A 23,905-nucleotide genomic window follows, 5' to 3' on the forward strand; every position below is an offset into this window, starting at 1 on the left:
TCCAAGCATTCTAAAGTCTTCGCTGCTGATTTGGATGGTAATGCAGGTCTTGTAATGCTTATTTTCACTCTTGATATATTGGGGATATACTTTTACAATCCATAAATTCATGAGCAAATCAGAACTTGAGAGTTGGGCATGGTTTCTGTTAACTGCACCTTTCTCATATTTGGATGTGACATGCATTCAAGAAATTTGGAATGATGAGAAAGAGGATATATTTTAGAAATATGTGCTAACATTGTACTTAAATGTTTACATTGCACCTTAGAGCCCACTAGTTGCAAAGTTACTTTGGCATAGGCTTAGTTTCTGTTGCAGTACTTCTTACCACACTAAGACAAGTTGAGGTGTTATATGCTTAATTCAAAAAGATATTTGATAAAGCACCAGTTTAAAGTAAATTGGATAGAAATTCAGAATAAATCCTGGGAATGGACAGAAAATTGGCTAAAATGTAAGAAAAACATTGGATATTTGCAGAGAATTTGTCATGACAGGAAAAGGTCAGGTTTTTTGTGAGTGAGATCGATTCAAAGTCTGTATGTAACCTCAAAAGTATTAAACTGTTGAATCTGAGGCTCCAGCTCAGAAGCTAAGAATGTGAGTTGAACAAAACGGTAGTTGGGGGGGTACAACTCCAAATAAAAATTGATACTGGCTGATTTGTTGAAACAGCCAAAGGAACTTCAAGAATAAGGAATGGCATCTTAATTCATACTGACTGACAAAGCCGTTAAAGGGTGTGGGTGTAAACAGGAAAGTGGTGTTGAGGACAATTTGGTGAGGCAGGCTCAAGGGGAAAAATTACCTACTCCGACTCAAAAAAACTATGGATGTTTGTATATTCCCTTTATCTCATTCCATCATCATTACAGACTGAGTTTTTTTTAAAATAACTAACCTTTTCACTTCTATATAGGGAGATGCTTCCTGACGTCAACCCTGAATGGCCTATCTGTAATCTTAAGGTCCAGTGTTCTAGATTTGTCCAGCTGAGCAAATCAATCACCCCATCAACAGAGCCAATGTGCCAACGTATTGACTTCTGTAAAGCAAGGTTGCACATGGATCTTGGAGCCCCACTTAAAATAAAAATTAGAAGGAACAAAGCTCATCAACCTTTGATTTCTCTTTCCTACTTCAGCTATAGACTTTTAACTAGGACTTTGATTAGACGCTCATTATCTGCCAAAACAAATATCTTGATTATTCACATTTTATTTGATAATGCTCCTGTGATTTAGTATGTTGAAGGCCCTAATAAGTTTGTTCTTGTTCCAGCAGCAGTTTATCATGAGAAAGTTGACCACGTGAAGTTGAGGCTCTCAGACATGTCATATTTAGGACATCTGCCATGCTGACAGCCTAAAAGTGGTTCTCCCTTGTTATCTTCTGAAAATGCTCAGTCCAAAGCAGTATGAAATGGAGCAGACAGGAAAGGCCTCTGGTTGAACCTGTGGGGTGAAAGTAAAAGTAGAATAGTTTAAAAAAAAATCCAGAATTCCAGTAAAATTGCACAGGAAGTAAGTTCTTTCAGCCCATCCGAAAGAATTAGTCCTACTGCCATGCTCTTTCCTCTAATCCCTTCAATTTTTATTTTAAATACAGGCCCAGTTCCCTTTCTAAAATTTGTTTATTCTGCTTCCAGCACTCTTTCAGACTGCATTCTTGATTATAACCTTGTTTTGTTTTCAGTACTGATGGTTCTGGAAGTGGAAATAGTTGCTATATTTTCTACTAACAGGTCATAATTTTAAACAGTTAATAGATTCCCCCTTTAGTTTTGACCTCTAGAACAATCCCCAGCATCGCTCTCTCTTTCTCCACAAATTCTTTCATGTCCAGGTGTCATTCAAGTAAATCTGCTTTGCTAAGCTTCGACATTCTTTGTAAAGTATAGTGACCAGAGCATGGGAGCAATATTCCATCTGAAATATAAGCAGTATTTTACTATAACTTTGTTGCTTTAGTACATTATACTTATGTTTATATGCCCAGCGTTTCATATGCTTTTTGAATGGTTGATCAACTTGTTCTGCCATTTTCAAAAAAAAATTGTAAAGTTTCTTTTGGTTTTACATTGCCTTCTAAAGTTGTACTATTTAATTTATATTGCCCCTTCTCATACTTCCTTCTAAAAACATATCACTTCATACTTATAAGTTTCCATCTGTCATATGTCTATCCTCTTTAAGTATGCTATTATCTTCCTGTTGATGATCAATATTTGATTGCCAAGTGAATGTTATTGCCTGTTACAACTGACTATGGAGGTGAGTCTGCCTATCCATTGACAAGGGTTAGTACTGGGGAGGTGAAGAAATTTTGCAGATGCCTGTAGAACCCAGAGACTGTCAGTTCAAAGAGGAAATGAGAAATAACCATGTGACAAAAGAGGCACATTGAGCAGTTCCTTTCAGACCACAGCAATTCCAGTGTCAATATTCAATCCTTTTTTAAACTCTTGAATAAAAATTCAGTAAATTTCAGTCTGACTTTAATTATAAATCAGAATAGCTATGCTTTCTAATATCTGAAATATATCCCAGTCTTCAATATCTTCATTTAGTAGAAGGAAGGGGTTTCGCAAAGGAATTCTAGAGCTTGGGCTCCAGCCAGATGAAGACGTGGTAGCCAGAAGTGGAGCAAAAGCAATCTGGGCGTTCTAGATTCTAGAACAAGCTAAATCAATAACTGGGAATTAAACTCTGCAATGTTGTACCTGGTTTCAGTTAGCTTCTTGCTATTTTAACCAGCAGCATGATTCACCGAGCTAGATACATGCAGTATTTCACAATCTATTAAACTATAAATTTAAATTTCCTGCGAGCAGATCACAATACTGTGTTAGCTCTTAGTGCCATGAGAAGTACAAATCTTGCATTGTGTCAGGCATGTGTATGTTTGTAATTTGTACTGGAGTGGAACATTCTCCCAGAATGCAATGCATTTGACATAAGGAATAATACAATTTGAGGCATGCTGCAGGGAATCCTATCGATACTTGCAGGGTTGCAATTAGCAATGTGCAACAGGTTTTTCAAGTCTGAAGTCTTGTGCATGAGATCACTATCTGGAGAATACAGTTAGACACTGGTCTCCTACCTCTGTTCAGACTCAATCCAGACTAAGTGTCAAATCTCCCTTCTTTACTGGTTGTAACATTCAGACATTAAACTAATTTGGGGTAGTCTGTCTGAATTCCAACAAGCACTCAAATTACTGTTCCAAAAGGAGTGCTGTGGAGCCTGTCATAATGTAGATTGGGGTTCATTGAATTGTGTGATGTTGACAGATTCTGAATGACTGTACACTACTTACATTTACGACTACACTGAGGACTTTGCTAGAAATTTATCCTAATTGATTTTTGTTCTAAAGGCTTTGAAGCTAGAATGCTACAAGTGCAACTGGTGTTGAGTGCAGATTTGTAGGTGTCAAAAGATCAGAGCTTAATCTTTATGCTCATCCATCTCATTTAGATTAGAATGCTGAGCACCTGTCACCTTCCACCTTCTGGTTGCTCACCCAATCACCACTTTTCATGTGCATCTAAGCAGTGAATGTCAATGGACTGAACTCTAACATCATTTCAATTAAGTGAAGGCAGATTCACCTCCGGTTAAAGATGTGGTTTTTTTTGTCAGTCATCATTGATGCAAATTAGCAAAGGGAGTCTTGGCTCTTATTTTCTATGTTTCAAGGTCTTTGGAAGCCAGTTGCAGCACTTTAGCCCCTCCACTTGACTGGATCAGCTCGCTCAAGACAAGGAAAAATTATAAGTGGTCATCATTGCATTCCATGACTGAGAGGCCAATTGCCTTTTGTTAACTTACTCAGTAAAGGAGAATGATTTCTCTACATTATTCTGACCAGCAGTAGAAATTAAAGTGGGAGGATACAGTGATCTTCCTTGTGTTAGGATTGTATTCCAATTTTGATAACCTGCAGTTTCTCAATCAAGTTAGTGAAAAGGTGATGCCATGAACTGATTTGCTGTAGAGAATTGATAACCTTTTTACATTTACTATCTCTCCACAGCTCAGGACGGACTCTGTCAGATCCTACTCTTCTTCAGTAGCACCAACTCTCCCTCAGGCCAGGATCAGTGTGCCACATGTAGCGCCACAGCCTTCTCCTCCACCCCCACCACCTCCTCCACCTCCTCCTGCACCCTTTAACAAATACAGCACCATTAGCAGACAACAGACAAGCAAACAGCCAGTCCCATATACCTTTGTTAATCAGCCAGCTGTGAGTCAGCAGGCTATCCCACCAGCCCCACCCTCACAGCTGATGAAGCCACAGTTGCTGGTTGAAAGTGACAGGCAAAGTGTTCCTCTGCCAGTTCCCTCGACTCCTCCACCCCCACCACCCATTCAAACAATCCCTGCTGTGGCTGCACTGAAACCAGAACCATCCAGTCTTTCCCCCATTCTACCTGCCTTCACCCCACCACCACCTCCACAGAAATTACAACAGCAAAATATTCCAGCCATTGTGCAGCCCTTGGTTGTTCCTCCTCCACCACCACCACCACCACCTCCTCCTCCTCCACCTCCACCACCTCCACCAGCTTTGTTACAGGCCATTGTCCCTAAAAAGATAGGAGCATCATTTGGGGCCTCTGTAAGTCATCCACCTCAAACAGCTCCCAAACCAGCAGTGCCTAGTGTTGTTCAGGTGGACCCTCTTCCAACACCACCCCCTCCCCCAACTCCTCCTGCAACATCAGCAAAGCCACCCAAGTTCTCAGTTGCACAGATCCCACTGCCACCGCCCTCGCTTCCTTCATCCCCTCATTCACCCGCACCAAAGCAATTGGGTGGAGCTACAGACCAAGTGCCCATTCCTCCACCTCCGACAGTTTCAATTGTAAAACAGTCCATTAACCAGTTCCAGACTCCTCCACCACCTCCAAAGCCGCCAGCAACCTCCCTTCAAGCTCCTATGTCACCCCCAGCCGTGAAAGCAAAACCTAAATGGCAGCCTAGTTCCCTCCCATCACCAGAGTTTCCTCCTCCACCTCCTGAAAGCAGTTTACCCCAACCTCCCCCACCTACCCCCACTCCTCCTCCTACTCCAGTCAAATCAGCTTCAGTCAAAAAACCAAAAAAAACATCCAGTCCCGGTGCTAAGAAGCCACCTCCCACACCCCAGCGGCATTCCAGCATAAAAGGATCCAGTTGTGCAGATATGAAGGAGTCCAGAAAACCCGTGGAGCCTCTCAGCAACAAGTTTGAACAACCAACTGTCTCCTTAGCCTCTCCAGCAACAGATGCTACCACTTTACCACCTGCTCCCTCTAAGCCTGGCAAATTAAATTTGGCTGCAGTAAATTTGATGTTCCCACTTGGAGGACAGCCAGGAAAAGGACCAGTAGGTCCAATTGCTTCGAAGGAGCCTGTGTCAGAGTTTCCCTCGCCGCCTTCAGATTCAGACTTCCCACCTCCACCTCCAGATTTAGACCTTCTACCCCCTCCTCCAATGGAGATGGCAGCTTCTGCTGGTTTCTCCAATGCTGTTCCACCTAAAGTAGCCGTGGTAAACCCTCAGCCACAAACATGGTCCAAATCATCTACAAAGAAGGCGCCACCACCAGTACTTCCCAAAAGGAGTGACAGCACCCGCTTGACACAAGGAGAATCCACAGAACACCAGGCTCCTCCCATCAACCCAGTACCAGTGTCTCCTAAACCAGCCTTGTCTGTACAGCCGCATTTTCTGGCTGACCTCAATAGGACTCTGCAAAGAAAGTCTTTTACCCGACATAGCTCAGTTACCTCTGCACGTGTATCCAAAGCAGAGCCCATCACAACCATGGACGATATGGTGCTTCCTCCCCCTCCTCCTGAATTGCTTTTTGACCAAGAATCCACTGGCACATATGCATCTGGCAACATCTCAGGCTATGCAACATTACGGCGTGGACCACCTCCAGCTCCACCCAAACGGGGAGACAACACCAAGTTGAGTCGGGATTGTTGATGACCCAGCTGCCAATGTGCTGTTTACATGCTGCTCCATATATACTCAACTGCAATATTCACAGCGATATTAATTGCCTTTCTTAAAACTCTGGCTGCATACATCTTCAACAAAATTAGATCACATTATTCCTTTGTAGAAATCCTCATTCTTGGATCAGTGAAGTGTTGTGTTTCACTTGTAAAGTCAAATCACTCTACTTGTGTAAATATAGATGCTTTTGGCATATAACGAGACCTAGTGTGGGGTAGGGGTCTGGAATGTGTGGTTTATCTGACAGTTTCCCATTTAGTACTGTGGTGGAGAGGGTGGTTGAGGTGGACCCAGAGAAAAGCAATGCTTTCCTTCCACTTAAATTAAATGTCATTGTGATTTCATTTTGAAGTTTTGTCTTTGGAAGACTTAATTGGCACCTTCCCAGTGTTATTACTGGCCGTTTTTTTTTGTGTTTTAGGGAACTGGGACTAGAAATAGGATTGTGATCAGTTGGGGAAAGGACTGTCAATTTTCTGCATTCTGTTGGTTTTACACTTAAGTGTTCCTCATGGAAATAAACCCTACAGAATGCTAACTGATCAGAGTTTGGGAATTCTCAAATGTTTTGATTGAAATGCTGAATTGTAGTGGAACACTACAATCTACAGTGTGGCAATTTTTCTGGAAATTGTTGATCAATCCTCTGGTGCTTGTTGATTTTGGGTCAAATAGCAACACCATTTCAGTTATCCAATCATGCTTGAGACTTCAATTTTAGTGCAAATATATGGTCCACCATTAAACTGACAAAAGCTTCTCAGTTGGAGTTACATAAGACTTAGCTTGTTTGAAGGGTGATACAGAGCATCAGTGACTTAAAGATCTTGTTAAAAATCTTTGAATCTTTTAGTGGTCAAATCTAAAAAAGGTGCTAAAAAATAGATCTGGATTCTCATGGCACAGGTCTGAGAATAAGATTGCAAAGCTCATTGCTACTTTTACAGTTGCTTTATTTGAATCTACTGTTAATATACTAATTGAACTGGTTTGCTGGCAGGCTAGTCAGAGATTTAATTCGCTGTTTTCTGTTGAGTTAGTTTATCACAGCTCAATAGCTGTTCTGTTGTGAAGTTGACCTGGAATAAGCAACCTGGTACTACTAACCCCACTTTTCAAGCAAATGTGCCAGTGAAGTCAAATTCATCTTGGTTGTGGGAAGATTATGTTCCTTCCTGACATTTACTGAAGGCTACCCACTTAAATATGGCACCCAGGTAACCCAACAACAATAACTGCCTTGTGGGGAGGGAAGTATGTGAAGGGGACAGGGCAGCAAAGAAATAGGTAGTAAATTAAAATGCCTTTCTTAAAACTCTGGCTGCATACATCTTCAACAAAATTAGATCACATTATTCCTTGTAGAAATCCTCATTCTTGAATTTAATTAAATGCCATTAGTTGAATTTAGATTTTTAAAAAATCTATTGTCAAGATTAAATCTGACAGCATTTTCTTTCCAGATTTTTGGATGTTCCCACGTGGAATATATTTGCGAGTTGGTCTAAGGCTGTGTGACCAGCCACTCAGCAGTGTCTTAATATAGGTGGGCAACAAAACAATTCTGGAAAGGAATTGCCCAGCCTAACCTTGTATGTTTCGTTTTTTAGAAACAAGATCATTACTGTCAAGAGTCAAAGCTTTATGGATTTTACATTACAGACCTCACTGAAATGATTTCTGCCTTTCTAAAAGACTGGTGTTCTGTCAGCACAGGACCTGACTTGCTTTGAAATGTGTCGGAATGAAAGGCCAACTGCAAAATAAGCTAGCACATAGCATTGTAGCAGCATGTTTGACATTGGTATTTGCATCAGATTACAAATGCTGTGGTTGTGGGCAACCCTTTGGATCAGTTGTAATTGTATTTTATGACATCTCAAAATATTACAGAATAGAGGAGCCATGTGGTTCATGTCTGTACCAGCTCCTTGGAAGAGCTAACCAATTAATTCTTTGCCTATTTTTCCCAACAACCATGCAATTTTATCCAATATATCTAAATTCCTTTTGAAAGTTACCATTGAATCTGCTTCAGCCACTGTCTTTCATGCTATGCTTTTCAGATCATAATTCACTGTGTTAAACAACATTTACTTTGCTTATGCTGTAAACAGTTAATTTACTTACTCCTATCAAAGTCCTCTTCATATTTTTTGAATGTCTTCATGAAATCTCTGGTTAAACTTCTCTGCTGTAAAAAGGGACAATCAAAGCTTCTGTGATGTTCTCAAATAATGGGATTTCTATCATTGATCTACCTTTTAAAGCAATCTGGTACCCACCAGCACTTTACCCCTGTGATACATTCCTCTTCACAATTAGGATGCCTGCTGAGCATTCCTAGTCACTACATATCCATATGGATACAGGTATTTCTGTTTACTGCGTAGTCTCCATTCATACATAATATTGCCATTCACTTTATCTTCCTTGTAATTGCCAGCCTCTACATGTACCATGTGTGCATTGTACACATGTAATGAACTGTGTTCCAAGTATTTCCATTTATTACATAGGCTGTGTTCATCCACAGCATTGCCATTCACTAAATCAACTGTGTTTATGTGGAGTATTCCCAAATCACTACACCATTATGTATGCCTACATAGTATTCTCATTTACTACATCAACCTTGTACATGCAGAGTATTCCCATTCACTACATTGCCTACTGTGCAGTAGATTGCCATTCATTGTGTCAACCACATGTTCAGGGCATTCCTATTCACTGCACAGAATAGTCCCATTCACATCTGCCATATACATAGACTGTGTGTTAAAGAGTATTTTCATTCATTACAGCACTCCTTCAGGTTCTATTAATATTTTCAGTGCATCAGTTGCTAGATGGCACCATGTCTAGGAGCTCAAAGGTTTTTAGTGAATCGTTATTCCTTCATTTTTGGTATAAAATGAAGCATCCGTTTGGGAAGTTGGATATATGTGAAACATACTCACCATAGCCAAGATCCTTAGTAATCTGCATATACTTTAGTTTACTCCTATGCAATGTGCACTTGAGCTGAATCCAGTTTTATTCACTCGTTTATGAATGTCCAACATCTTTCAGGTTTTTTTTGTGGCCCAGCATGGAATGAATGAGCAAGCTCCCATTGTGTTGTGTGTTTATCTTAAGATGCTAAGCTAGACTTAAAACATGTGGATGCTGGAATCAAAATCAAAAAAATACAGAGATTGATGTAAAAACTCTGCTTTCTGTCCATTGATGATGCCAGACCAACTGAGTTAACGCTTCAAGTCCAGTGACCTTCAGAACCAGTGGTAGCTGGTAAGAAATTGGTATTTGTATAGATGGCAGCATGGGGAGGTAAGCAGGAATAGCTGATAAATGGAGATAAAAAACCAAAAGAGAGAATACTAGCAGTCTGTGATTTTGTTGCTAGCTAGGTTTGTTCAGGATAGGGAAACTATGAAAAGTAGTTCTTGCTAATTGCCATCAATCATGACAAATAGGTCTATTAATTGTGACCCAGATTGGGAACTGCCCCAAGTTGGTGTTTTTTATTAATCCATTGGAATGGGAGACAGAATTGCGACCTGATTTGCTATTTCATCAATAATGGAAGGATCATATTCCAGATTAAATTGCCTGGTATCTTTTTATCTGTTCAAGTTGAATGTGATATGCCTCACTCTGAAAGCTGGAAGAAAATTGTGGTCCAATTTTTAACTGACTTCAAGAAGTCAATTTGGATAGAGCTAGCAGCCTATTCAGTACTGAGATTGGAGGTGGTGGTGGTGGTGGTGGTGGTGGTGGTGAGGGGGTTAAGAATTAGAAACTATAAACATTGCTTTATGAAAAGATACTGAACTATTGAGCTGTATCATCTTATAGCACTCTGGCTGAAGGAAAGGATTTAAAAAGCACTTTCCACAAACTCAAGATGTTCTAAACTCTTCAGAAGCAATTACGGAGCTGTGAAGTGCAGGTTTTATTTTGGGGGGTCAAAAAGAATAGCCACTTTGCCATTTTTCACCATATTATTTAATGAAACAAATCAAAATCTTACAGCAAAGGTCATTATGTCTCTGCTGGCACTTTGTAAGTTATACAACTCCAATCATTTGCTCTTTCCCCATATTTCTACAAAACTATCTTTCCTTGAAAACAATGTATATGATTTTTATTTTGAAATCACTATGGAGTCTACTTCCACAACACTTTCAGGTATTGTATTCTAAATGATCATATCTATGCAAAGGAGCTCTTATTTTGGAAATTTACTTCAATTCATGTCATCTGCTTACTGACCTTTCTTCCAGAGGAAAGAGATCTCCCTTTCCATTGTTCAAAATCATGTAGCATTTTGACCATTTGTTTAACTTTCTGCTTTTCAGCGTAGTCTGGATTTCCTAGTATGTTCACACGTTGTAGTCCTTCCTCAATGGTATCATTCTAGTAAATCTCATCTACATCCTCTCCAATACCTTGACATCCTCTGGGTTCCACACCCTAGAAATGGGCAGAACTCTAGCACAGGCCTGATTAGTATTTTGTAAAGCTTTAGCATGTCTCCCTTGTGCATGTGAAGCCACAGCTTCCTTAAGTGTTCCCTCCTTGAAAGTGGCAGATAAAGGTTTTTGTAAAAACCCTCAATTCTCCTGGTCTTTGTACCCCATTTACAATTGTGCATTAAACTTGCATTTTGGAAGGGAGGCGGAGAATCAATGCATCACTTCACACTTCTTTGCATTAAATTGAATCATGCCATCTGTCCATTTCAAGAATTTATTATCTTTCTCCCTGTTAACTATTTTTGAGTTCAAAATTATGCCTTATATATTTCTGTCGTCAATCATATCAAAAATAGCGCTGACACTGATCCCTGGGACACCATTGTTTACTGTTCTCCAGTCTGAAACAAAATCTACACTAGTTCTTTCTACACTATTGCAACTTTATATCCAGACACACTGTCTTTGGGTAAGTGATAAACAGATTGTACCCATTTTTTTTAAAGTATACTAAAGTGTCCAATCTTCATGTTAGCATGAGGAGTTTTAATTTCTTAAGTCCATTATTTCTCAGGCCCCCTCAAGCCACCAATTGTGATTCACACAAAGAAGAATTAAATAGAATGAGAATACATTTTCCCAGATCTAGGTTGAAGAAATTTAAGTTATTCTGGTTCCTTTGGGGAAATTGAGGAAATAGGGTATCAGCAGATAAAGGCTATAAATTGGTGATTAGACAACCTTGAGTTCAGCCCATTGGAGGTGGAAGTTGAAGCAGTGATTTCAAAAAGAAATGGGGTAGGCATTTTGAAGCAAATAAACTTTCAGCCCCAGGGGGATTAAACTGGTGGGCAGTATTGACTAGTTTAATCCATTGGGAGCTAATTCATCTCCATCGGTGCAATAAGACAGGAAATGTCCAGTTTACTGATGACTCTCCTCTAGATTTTGGTGACTTTGGGAGTGCCATGAATAGAAATTACAGCAACAATATTTTTATTATTGATGCTAAAGGTGACAATGATCAGAAACCCCTCAACACTGCCCACCCCCAATTTTCACCAGTACCATTCCTCCTCCTCTCTTTCACAGGGAATCTAGGAAACCCCAAATGGTACTGCAAGTGAGTAATTTGTGCAATTGTCAATTGACACTATAAAGCAGTCAGTGTTTTTTTTGTTTAAAATAGCATCCTTTATAGCAAGAGCAAAGTTACTGAAGGTATCAATACTGGAACAATTAGGGAGGAGGCTATTTACAGCTTGTACAGGCAAAAGTGAGGTTATGGTCTGGTGTGTTTTTCTTTTTCTTAACTGGATTTTTTATAAACCAACAAATGTTGAGAATTTATTACAAAAACCTTGAGAATCAACTGGCCTTTCTCATTGCCTTGGGGCAGCATAGCGGCTAGCACTGCCGCCTCACAGTGCCAGGGACCCAGGTTCTATTCCAGCCTTGGGTGACTGTGTGGAGTTTGCATATTCTCCCAGTGTCTGCATGGGTTTCCTCTGGATATTCCAATTTCCTCCCACAGTCCAAAGATGTGCAGGTCAGGTGAATTGGCCAGGCTAAACTGCCTGTAGTGTGAGGTGCATTAGTCAGAGGGAAATGGGTCTGGGTGGGTTACTCTTTGGAGGGTCGGTGTGGACTTGTTGGGCTGAAGGGTTTATTTCCACACTGTAGGAAATCTAATCTAATCTCAAACTTCTTGTGAAAATTAGTACTAGGAAGGTTGAGGTTATGATGGTGGGAGAGGATAGGAGACGGAAAGAGGTGAAGTGGAGAATTTCTACCAAAGAGAGAAAAAAAAGCCAAAGAATCAGTTGTAGGTGCTGGAACTACAAATGGTGTGTTGGATTTGGGTGGAGAGGAGGAGTTCACAGACAGATTCTTGGTACTGGACTTGATGCCCTGGTAGTGTAGTTTGTGTAACACTTCGGAGGGTTAAGTTTAGAAATTAGATGATAATTCATTGACAAGGCTTATCGATAAACTACTGCAGTACTGTTTACAGTCATTGCAGGGGTTGAAGTGGTCTTGGGCCCTTTTTTTTGTCACATTACTGACCACCGTGTTTGCACCTTTCCCATTTTGAGAGTGTGGAGAAAGTGAGGACTGCAGATCAGAGCTGAAAATGTGTTGCTGGAAAAGCGCAGCAGGTCAGGCACCATCCAAGGAGCAGGAGAATCGCTGTTTCAGGCATGAGCCCTTCTTCAGGAAGATTTTGAGAGTGTGTGTCTTGGGTATTTGGGAGGGCAGTTCAGTTTATTTCTTACAGTTATGAGCCACAGTCTGGGACAATTGTTCTTGCTGTCCCAGCTTTTTTTTTCCCAAACTGTACAGACCAAATTTGCTTTCTTTTGAGAGAGAGGAGCTGTCAACCTGTTGAAGACCATTGTCACTGCTCATCCTGCAAATTTCCTTTTGGAACTGGTGAAACCTTCTTCCATCACATAATTCAGATATAATATTGACACAAGACTGCAATCAGAAGCATTCTTAAAACTGGACTCAGGTGCATATCACTTGTTACACCGTGTGGCGTCACTGACTGACAGGATGTTTGGTTTGGGATGGGGGTGCAGAGGGAGAGAGATGTTGTGGGTGAAGAGAATGTCATGAAATACATGAGGTCTCCATGACAATTCACCATTAAATCCCATGATATGCCAAGCTTAGTGTCTGTACAGTTAACTAATGGAGGCTGGGGAATGTTTAGCCTCAAATCAGACACAAGTGAAGGGGCAGCCTGTAACCTGTTCAGTGGTGCTTAGAAATATCACAGCTATTCCCAACCTTTCATGATTGATTGGTTTAAAGCCATGTTTCTGTGTTTTCTTTCACTATAATGTTATAAAGGTATTTTGGAGTGCTGCTGTTTAAATGCAGAGATGGTTGGCCTACTCTCTGGCCACAACAAAATACTGTACCAGATTGTTAAAGGCCATCTGACAGCCCTACTCCAGGGAGTAACTGGCTATCTGGCTCAATAAGGGCAAGATCAGTGTCAAAGTAGAGAGTAATATTGTATATAATTTTCATTCCTTCCACCCCATGTTCACTCTAAGAGAAGAACATATGCAAATTCTTTTTTTTTAAAAGTGTAAACTGAAATATATTAATACTGGAGACTGTAATTAATGCATGAGAAACATAACAGTTTTTATGATAATAAATTGATTTCAAGTTAAATATAGGCCTCTGTGTCATCTTAGTCAAGCTAACATATAGCACTAATTTCTGTGGCTTATTTCCTAGATTATAAATGAGAAGTTAATATTAGCTTGCTTAGCATCTCCTGGGAGAAATAATGCTGCAGTATTGATTTGCAGGAAAGGAAGTGCTCCCATCCTTCTAGAATAATCCATATTAAATAATAATATGGAGACATCTTTGTGTTTTACTTTGAATCAGTAGCAGACCAAGTGAAAGTAACTTCAATGAACCAATACACAGAAATATCAACAAGCTAATGCCTGTTAATGGAAGGGACTCTGCTATCCTTACCTGGTCAAGCCTGTATTATATTAAACCACCAAAATGTTCAAGGAATGAAACCAGAAGTACCACCTGGCATCGACCTAGGCATGAGAAAAAGCAAAAGACCTTGACATGACGTACAAAGTTCTTACTAACATCAAGTAGGAGTCTGATAGTCATTCTGATAGCATTGTAACGTATGTCCCAAACAACACCATTCCTGAGTATGCCCCAGAAAGATGGGCAAGGAAACATCCTGCTGATGATGGCACAATATTCAGCACCATTTGTGATTCTTCAGATACTGAACCAATCCATGTCCAACTGCTACAATACCTGGAAAATGTGCTTGGTTTGATAAGGAGCAGGTAATATTCGTACCCTACAAGGTCAGGTAATTGACCATCTCCAACAAATGAAAGTCCTAATCACTGCCCCTTGCCATTAAATTGTACTGCCACCACTGATCTTACCCCAATAAGATCTTGGAGGTTACCAATGATCAGAAACAGAACTGGCCTAGCCATAAAACACTGCCTACAAGAGCACGTCAGAGGCTAGGAATCCAGAAGTGAGTCCAGTGTGTCATGTTTTCTCTCCTGGGTTTCTTCATTTACTGCAAAACTCAACTTGCCTGACTCCAAAGCCTATCCACCATCTGCAAGTCCGATGAGTGTAGCTCCAACAATACACAGGCAGCTTGATTGGCACCACATCCACATTCACACCACCAGCAGACACAGTATTAGCAGTGTGTTCCATCGCCAAGATGTATTTCAGAAATTCACCAAGGCTACTTAGCACTTTTCAAAGCCATCATAATGACAAGAGCAACAGAAGCATGGGAACATCACCACCTGCAAGTTTCTTTCCACAAACCATTCACTTGCCAACACCAAATTTACTGCAGCAGTTCACAATGGCACCTCAAGGCAATTAATGCTACCATAGCCAGGACTGTAAAGTCCACCTCCCATTAATGATATTTTTTTTTATATGCTTACATATCGTTGTGCTATAGGAGCACATTCATTTGCTGAAGTGACAATCAAGCCTGAACACTAGCTTCAATTGGACTTCAGGACAGACACAAAAATCATGGAGTCCCTGCAACATAAAAAGTGGCTGTTTGGCCCATCAGGTCCATATCAACCCTCCAAATAGCATCCCACCTAGACACACCCTATACCTACATTTACCAAGACTAATTCATCTAGCCTATACATCCCTGGATACTATGGAGCAATTAGCATCTTGGATAATCTTCACGTCATCCATAAACTTACTAACCATGCCTCCTATAGTCTGTTTCAAGATTGTCTATACAAATGACAAACAGTGGACCCAGCACAGCTCCTTGCAGCACACTGCTGTTACAGGTCTCCAGTCTGAACAACAACACCATCCCACCATCCTGTCTCCTGTCAAGCCAATTTTGTATCCAATTGGCGAGCTCTTCCTGGATCCCATGTGATCTCAGCTTACCTGCCAGTCTATCATGTGGAACCTTATCAGAGGCCTTGCTAAAGTCCAGGTAGATAATGTCTACTGTTCTGCCTTCATCTATCATCTTGGTCACCCAGAAGGTACAGTTACAACATTTAAAAATACATTTGGACAGGTACATGGAAAGGAAAGGTTTTGGAATGTGGGGCAAATGGAACTAGTTCAGTTTAGGAAAGCTAGTCAGCATGGAGGAGTTGGCCTCAAGACCGGTTTCTGTGCTGTATGACTGCTCACCTAACCTGTACATTTTTTTAGACAGTGGGAGGAAACCAGAGCAGCTAGTGGAAAAATCACACAGACACAAGGAGAATGCACAAATTCCAGAGTCATTCAAGACTGGAATCGAACCAGAGTCCCTGATATTATGAGGCAGCACATTGCCATTATGCTGCCCAACCCTTGAAAGGCAGTTTAAGGGCTGGAACATTTTACCTATAAATGTTAAAGGTGATGGAGCTAGGATTGTTCTCTTTGGAGTAGGGGAAATTTGACAAGATGGACAAAATAGGCTTAGATAAAGAGAAAACCAGAAAAGTCCTGTCCCGTTAGCTAATGGTACAAAATTTAGTGGTTATAGATCTATGATTTTTGGTTTAAGATTCAGATTGGATGAGAAAGATTTTTTTTACTCCAGGGTATTGACCTGGAGTACTCAGCTTTTTGAGTGATTGAAGGAGAAATGGCCATTGATTTCAAAATGAAATTAAAAAGGCATTTGAAGGCAACCACCTTGCTGGGCTATGAGGATGAACTGAAGGAACGAGATTGGTTGGTTATCTCCATTACCAACCAGCAAATACTCAATTCTGACCTGCTTTACCATATACAATTCACATACAGTTGAGATTGGACAAGCATAATACATTTTCAAGTACACTTTGTGGATAGCTTTTGTTCTGAAAACTGAATACTAATTCACACATTGCTACTTAATGATTTAAACTCAGGTTCTCTGGATTTAGTCAGAAATACTAACTATTAGTATGAAGTCCTAGAGTCCCATCAACACGGAGGCTCAACATTTGGGTGCACACAAACAACAAAGGAATAAAATGTTTTTACCTATGTAATTGTGTCTTACATCTCCTTGGAATGTCCCAAAATGTTTAAAAGCTAATTAGTAAATATTTAAAATATAGACACTCAACCTTTAGGAAAACGCAGCAATCAATTTATGCTCAGCAATCCCACAAACTGTAAAAAGGAATGAGCAGTTGAATCAGTTTTGCTACCCCTGGTTAAAGTACAATGTTCATCAGGACCCTGGTCAACTCCCCTCCATTTCTTTGAAAAGTGCCAAGAAACCTGGGCAGGTAGACTCAGTCTCAATTTAGATGGTACCACTTCAGTGTTGCACAGGCCACTTCACCGACATTAGGATTTCAAGTCCTGGAGGAAAGCTTGGTTGCTGATACCAAGTTAGAGTTAAATCAAGGCTGATGTTGCTTTGGTGGTCACCTTGATGTGGGAAAATTGATGTTTGGGTTAAATGCATCATTCATTGCTAGGACTGAATCATCGGGCAAAATCTTGTACGGGGAGTGAACAGACACTGGCAAGAAAGTTGGGAAAACCGTGCATGATGGCTAGTGAGGAACTGTGATGCTGAAATCAAAAACTTATTTTCCAATCAAGTATTGAACAGTGAAGTGAGCAAAGGACTATTTGTGTGCATTAGATGTATTAACATCTCATTATGAACATAAACTCACCTCACTATTATGCAGTTTCCCATTTTCCCAAACACCAGATAGAAGCCAGAGCATAGACATGAGCATCAGAACAATTATGTGGCAACTCCAGTTCACTACTTGCTCTCCATCTTGGACATCAGTCAGCAACTAGTTAAAAGGGGTGGACATGTTGCTGTATGTCACTATGTTATATCACACTCTCCCATCTGCACTATGTGCCAACAGCTACACAGCAAACACATCAATCAAATAGCCATATCTCAAAGTCAGATGGGAGTATTCCTCAGTCAAGTCAAGGCACTTCTGCTCGGGAGTCCCCATACGTTTTTTGAAGGGCAGCTTCCAACATCACTAAAGTTGAGGTGGGGGGAGCCTGCCCTATAGTGGAGCCCATTGGCCTTGGAGTTTTGATCAGGCAACCCTAGGGTCATTTGTGGCCAGAAGGCCCTTACAGGCTGAATGTCCTACCGGGAGGCAAGGTGCACCTCTCTCAGCTTGTACTCCCATAGGTATGAGTGGCAGGGTGCAGGTGCAGGTGCAGGTGAAAGGCCCAGTCCACCTCTGGAGTGTCCCAAGGGGAGACCTGGACAATATTCAGACTTGAGCTGACAAGTGGAAAGTAATGTTCATGCCAGGCAATGATCATTTCCAGTGAGTCACCACCATTCCCTTGACAATTGCATTGCAATGACTGAATTCCTCACTGTCAACATCAGGTTAGGGGTTACCACTGATCAGAAACAGAACTGGACTGTCTTAAATCTCTGTTCATGTAGCCAGTTAATTTATGACTTGCCAAATCTGGCAATGGGAGAAAGTGAGGACTGCAGATGCTGGAGACCAGAGTGGAAAAATGTGGTGCTGATAAAATGGAGTTCATGTTCACTTACTTAAACAACTGTGGAACTCACATGATATGCTTAGAAGAGATAAGCAAGGAGGTGATTTTATGGACAAGGAGCTTGAATTGGAGGTGTTTACATTAACTATAGGATAGGCCTATAGCCCTATCAGGAATTGGATAGGGATGAGAATTTGGCATGGCACATGCACCAGTCCCCTAGAACACAAGCAGGTAGGAAGGAAAAATGTTATGCCAAATGAATAAGCTTTCTGAGACAGATAAATCTACACTGGCTTCAGCAATCTTTTTTTATATTGCTGGGTGGGATACGGAGGAGGAAAGAATAGGAGTCCTGTGGGACTGAGATTTGCAATTTAAATTGTAGGAGAATCTGCTTGTTAAGTAGTAACTACATAATATTTTAGGGTGGCCTGATTATGATAGTTAAATGAAAGAATTTACAGAATTATGAAAACAAGAAACCTGAAAAAGTATTTCAAAACCATAAGAAGCATTACAAGACTTTGTGGATTTATTATTCACAAAGGAATTTAAAATATGGTTATTTCTGCAACCAATAATTAATGTGCAAGGAAACAAGTAGATCTTTAAAATGAAGCTAATCACTAATAAAGGGATGACTACATAATCATCAACATAATTTGTGTTGCACTATTTAATTTGTACCTAATGACTATTAAATTTAATTGTCATATATACATCATTGCAAGTGCGTTTAAGGTTGAATGACTTCAATGAAGATAAAATTGCTTGATCATGTTTGACATTAGAGATTGTAAATACAAAGTAGATACAAAGTGCAATAGCCTCCTTTTGCCACCAGATGGTGTCAACTACACACACACACACACACACACACTTTCTTGCAGCATATCTTTTTTTATACACAGTTTCCTACAGATGTCCAGTGCAGTGTGTGAAGTAGGAGAGGACCCGATGAGAACTGGAACAAAGAATGTTCCACAAATCCACAAAACAGGCAAGCATGGCCAGGATCCAAATTGATTTCCCAGGCAATATAATACTGGGGAGCTACAGGCACAATTATCCACATAGTATTCTGATATAATGACATTTATGGAGACCTGGCTCTAACAAGGGTAGGTTTGGGAACTTCATACCCCTGTCCACACTGTATTTGGGAAGATGGGGAGTAAACAAAAGAGGGGGTAATCAAAGATATTGTTAGAGTATCGGAGAAGGTAGTTATTCTTGAGGGTTTATCTAAGTAAATACCTAGCATTATGGAGTAAAACAAAAAGGTTATGCTGGTGGGTGTACAGTCATTGTGGAGTCAAAGTCTCATCTTCACAAGGAGGATTGCACTCTGCTAAATGGGACAAACTCTGAACAGACTAAGTAAAACCTGGGCACTATGGGCCATCAACAGAGGCAAAACTGTAATCAAAATCTGTAACCTCATGGCTCAGAATGTAGAGATGTTAAATGATGAATGGTCAGCAACTCCTCAGTCACTGAAGCAGTCCATGTCCAAATGTAGCACGACCTGGAAAATATCCAAGCTAGGGCTGATAAATGGCAAATGACATGCATGCCACACTAGGGAAGGCAAATGGCCATCTCCAACAAGAGAGAATCTAACCAACATCCCTTGACATTCAATGGCATTACCATCACTGAATGGTCCACTGTCAACATCCTTGGGTTTTCCATTGACCAAAACCGAACTGGATCAGCCATATCAATATGATTGCACAAGAGCAGGTCATAGGCAAGGAATTCTACAGCATGTAACTCACCTCCCATCTCCCCAAAGCTTGTCCACCAATTCAAGTGTGATGGAGTACCTCCATTTACCTGAGTGCAGCTCCTAAGACAGCTTAATACCAGGGAAAAAAAGCAGCTGGCTTGGTTGACTCCCAACCACTTTCAAAATTCATTCCCTACATCACAAACTCATTGGGAACACAATCATCTGCAGGTTTCCCTTCGAGCTACACACCACTGGCACTTGGTAAAAACTTTGAAACTTACTTCCTAATAGCACTGTGGATGTTCATACAACTGAAGGACTCCAGCTCGTCAAAAAGACAGCTCATTATCTTCTCAAGGGCAACTAGGGATAGGCACTAAATGCTGGCCCAGCCAGTGATTCCTGTATCCTGTGAAGATAAAGAAGGTATAGAACAACAAATAGTAGGATGGGGATGGAGATGGAGAAGCAAATCTAAAAGCACCAATTTAGAATTTAAGCAGTGATATTTGGGGTGGCTTCAAATATCATAACAGAAAAAGTGAAAGGAGTGAGGAAAGGAAATTTCTAAAATATGCACAATAGAACTTGCCCAGCATGTTTTATGACCAACAAGGAGCGAGCTAGTGCTGGATGCAGTTCTGGGATTGAAGTAGGCAAAATGGAACATATTTCAGTGAGAGCATCTTTGGGGATCAGTAATCATAATATCACCAGGCACTGTAAAGTTACAGAAAAGAATAAGATTAGATTATTTACAGTGTGGAAACAGGCCCTTCGGCCCAACAAGTCCACACCGCCCCGCCGAAGCACAACCCACCCTACATCTATATCTACCCCTTACCTAACACTACGGGCAATTTAGCATGGCCAATTCACCTGACCTGTACATCTTTGGACTGTGGGAGGAAACCGGAGCACCCGGAGGAAACCCACACAGACACGGGGAGAACGTGCAAACTCCACACAGAGAGTCGCCTGAGGCGGGAATTGAACCCGGGTCTCTGGCGCTGTGAGGCAGCAGTGCTAATCACTGTGCCACCGTGCCGCCCACTAAGGTATGAAGTGAATTTGCCAAACCAGAATATAGATAACATAAATTGAGTTGAAAGATAATCTAGCTCAGGTGGATTGGAACCAAAAGAATGACTGGTAAAACAGTAAAAGATAGATTCTTGATTTCCAATAAAAGACACCAAAGCTGCAACTGTATACATTTCTTTCATGTTGTCATCTATACTTTTTCAAACCAAGTTGGGAGGAGGTAAACGGATCATGGATTAAAATTTTACCTCTAAGCAAGTGAATGAGTTATGAATTTTACTCTATGTCCGTTTTTTTTAAAATTCCTTCATTAGTTCCTAGCAAGAAATGCATTTGTCACCCATTCTGAACTGCACTGGAGGACAGTTATGATTCAACTACATCAAGCTCACCAATTACCTTGGATTTCATGGGACCATCTGATAAAATGGCAGTAGAGTAGGACACTACAGCCTGAACTTGTCTACTCTACTCATTCTTGTTTCTTTTTCCTCCCTTCTATGGTTGTTTTCTTCTCCTCTACTGTCTCCTCAGACGCTCTGCCTCTGACGCAGGGTCGGCAGCCCTGAGTAGGGACACAAGCAACCCAGCCTGGTGGCAGCAACCAACAGTCACACCACTTAGAGGCCTCCTGCAGAAAGCCCTGAGAGAGGCTGTGGAGTTTGTCTTTATAACTTTGCTTGTTTTTCTGAAGAATGGTCATACTGGGTATAGCTGTAAAATTTAACTTTTTTTCCTTATTTCTCTATTCTGTAAGAGGTGCTCTGTACCTACGATGGTATTGTGTTGGTGACATTGTTACACTGTGATTAATCTTGTAATTGAAGAAGTTGTACCTAGATACTCTTGTACCTATGAAGGTGCTGTAAGTGGCAACTCAAGCCTTTCACTGTACGAATTTGAGTACATGACAATAAAGCTAATTCATTCACCCCCTACTTGAGGCAATATGCATATATCCTTGGTTATTTGCTGCCAGGGGCATTTTTAAAAAATATGTAGTCCTTTCTGTTCTCCATGGCCACCTCTCATACAGTGTACTGAAAAGGTCTTGTGTTGAACTCTCAGATGGTCTAAAACAGTAACTAAGTATTCTGGAACCTCAGCTTTGATAACTCCTCCCTGCACGGTAGTAAAAACAATGACTGCAGATGCTGGAAACAAGAGTCTAGATTAGAGTGGTGCAGCATCCAAGGAGCAGTAAAATCGATGTTTCGGGCAAAAGCCCTTCATCAGGAATACAGGCAGAGAGCCTGAAGGGTGGAGAGATAAGTGAGGGTGGGGAGAAAGTAGCATAGAGTACAATAGGTGAGTGGGGGAGGGGATGAAGGTGATGGGTGGGAGGGGATGAAGGTGATGGGTGGGGGGGGGAAGAAGGTGAGTGGATAGGTGGAAAAGAAGATAGGCAGGTAGGACAAGTCATGGGGACAGTGCTGAGCTGGAAGTTTGGAACTGGAGTGAGGTGGGGGAAGGGGGAATGAGGAAACTGTCGAAGTCCACATTGATGCCCTGGGGTTGAAGTGTTCCGAGGCGGAAGATGAGGCGTTCTTCCTCCAGGCATCGGGTGGAGAGGGAGCAGCAGTGAAGGAGGCCCAGGACCTCCATGTCCTCGGCAGAGCAGGAGGGGGAGTTAAAATGTTGGGCCATAGGATGGTGTGGTTGATTGATGCAGGTGTCCCAGAGATGTTCCCTAAAGCGCTCTGCAAGGAGGCGTCCAGTCTCCCCAATATAGAGGAGACCGCATCGGGAGCAACGGGTACAATAAATGATATTGGTGGATGTGCAGGTAAAACTTTGATGGATGTGGAGGTGTGGGCGCAGGTTTTGCCATTCCTACAGTGGCAGGGGAAGGTGCCAGGATGGGTCGTAGGGGAGCGTGGACCTGACCAGGTAGTCACGGAGGGAACAGTCTTTGCGGAAGGTGGAAAGGGGTGGGGAGGGAAATATATCCCTGGTGGTGGGGTCTGTTTGGAGGTGGCGGAAATGTCGGTGGATGATTTGGTTTATGTGAAGTTTGGTAGGGTGGAAGGTGAGCACCAGGGGCATTCTGTCCTTGTTATGGTTGGAGGGATAGGGTCTGAGGGCAGAGGTGCGGGATGTGGATGAGATGCATTGGAGGGCATCTTTAACCACGTGGGAAGGGAAATTGTCTTTCTCTAAAGGAGGAGGCCATCTGGGTGTTCTGTGGTAGAACTGGTCCTCCTGGGAGCAGATACGGCGGAGGAATTGGGAATACGGAATGGCATTTTTGCAAGAGGTAGGGTGGGAAGAGGTGTAACCCAGGTAGCTGTGGGAGTCGGTGGGTTTGTAAAAAATGTCAGTGTCAATTCGGTCGTCATTAATGGAGATGGAGACGTCCAGGAAGGGGAGCGAGGTGTCAGAGATGGTCCAGGTAAATTTAAGGTCAGGGTGGAATGTGTTGGTGAAGTTGTACTCCTCCCTGTACGTAAAGCACTGAAAGCTCAAAAAAAAAGGCACTACAGCAATTGGACTAATCACAAAAAAAAACAGAAGGTAAGTTAGATGTTTCAGCTTTGAATGTTTCACACCCACAATATATATCTGAGCAGGAGAACCGTCCTCTGCCTGCTCCCAGAGTTTCACCAGCTCCCGCACAACAAACATCACTTTTTTTGTGTGTAAAAGTCAGTCACATGGAGGACACAGAAGGTGATGGCAGATTTCTTTCCTCAAATTGCGCTAATGAACCAGATAATTTTTTTTACGACAGCGTTATTTTGGTGACAGTCACAGAGACTGACATTAGAATCGAGATTTTGTCAATTTAATTAAAGTTTCACCAACTGCCACGACTGAATTTGGACAGATTCATTATTAATCCAGCAGCATCATCGCCTCCTCTCTTTAGGCTGTAAACCCATTAATACGGCCAGGGGTACAAAACAAAACGGGCAAAGCAATCTCCTTACTCACCAGGCAGCTCCTTCATCTTCTAGAAACTTCCACCCAACCGTTTCTGGCCTCATTACCGTCTGCGGGAAGATCCGTCTGACCGGACCGAAAGAGGCGGCGGACCCGCACTTGCAGCGGAAGTGTTTAGCGGTGGCACCAGGTGAGAGTGTTTCCGGTGGTGGCCTGT

The 23,905-nt window shown here is 41.5% G+C and overlaps 1 protein-coding gene and 1 long non-coding RNA gene across 12 annotated transcripts in view; one reads left to right on the forward strand and one right to left on the reverse strand.

The window, feature by feature from the left end:
• Nucleotides 1–23,905, forward strand: part of LOC140481858 (NEDD8-conjugating enzyme UBE2F) — a 366,423-nt gene that overhangs the window by 214,550 nt on the left and 127,968 nt on the right. For 7 of the 10 annotated variants that reach the window (XM_072578427.1, XM_072578424.1, XM_072578425.1 and 4 more), the window contains one exon: nt 4,045–8,159. The exons of the other annotated variants lie outside the window; for them this stretch is intronic. In XM_072578427.1, the coding sequence (XP_072434528.1) occupies nt 4,045–5,991 (1,947 nt within the window). In that variant the 3' untranslated portion in view covers nt 5,992–8,159. Of the gene's footprint in view, nt 1–4,044; nt 8,160–23,905 lie in introns of those variants that run through there. 10 annotated transcript variants of the gene reach the window in all.
• LOC140481861 (uncharacterized) lies at nt 1,206–23,866 on the reverse strand. Of its 2 annotated transcripts, XR_011961627.1 has the most exons (5): nt 23,740–23,866; nt 20,043–20,170; nt 14,010–14,083; nt 8,155–8,218; nt 1,206–1,457 (listed from the first exon to the last, which is right to left on the reverse strand). It is a non-coding gene; the product is annotated as an uncharacterized lncRNA (long non-coding RNA). The 2 variants fall into 2 exon arrangements; XR_011961626.1 differs by lacking the exon at nt 20,043–20,170.

The sequence above is a fragment of the Chiloscyllium punctatum genome, chromosome 10, assembly GCF_047496795.1.
Source record: "Chiloscyllium punctatum isolate Juve2018m chromosome 10, sChiPun1.3, whole genome shotgun sequence".
Taxonomy (NCBI): Eukaryota; Metazoa; Chordata; class Chondrichthyes; order Orectolobiformes; family Hemiscylliidae; genus Chiloscyllium; species Chiloscyllium punctatum.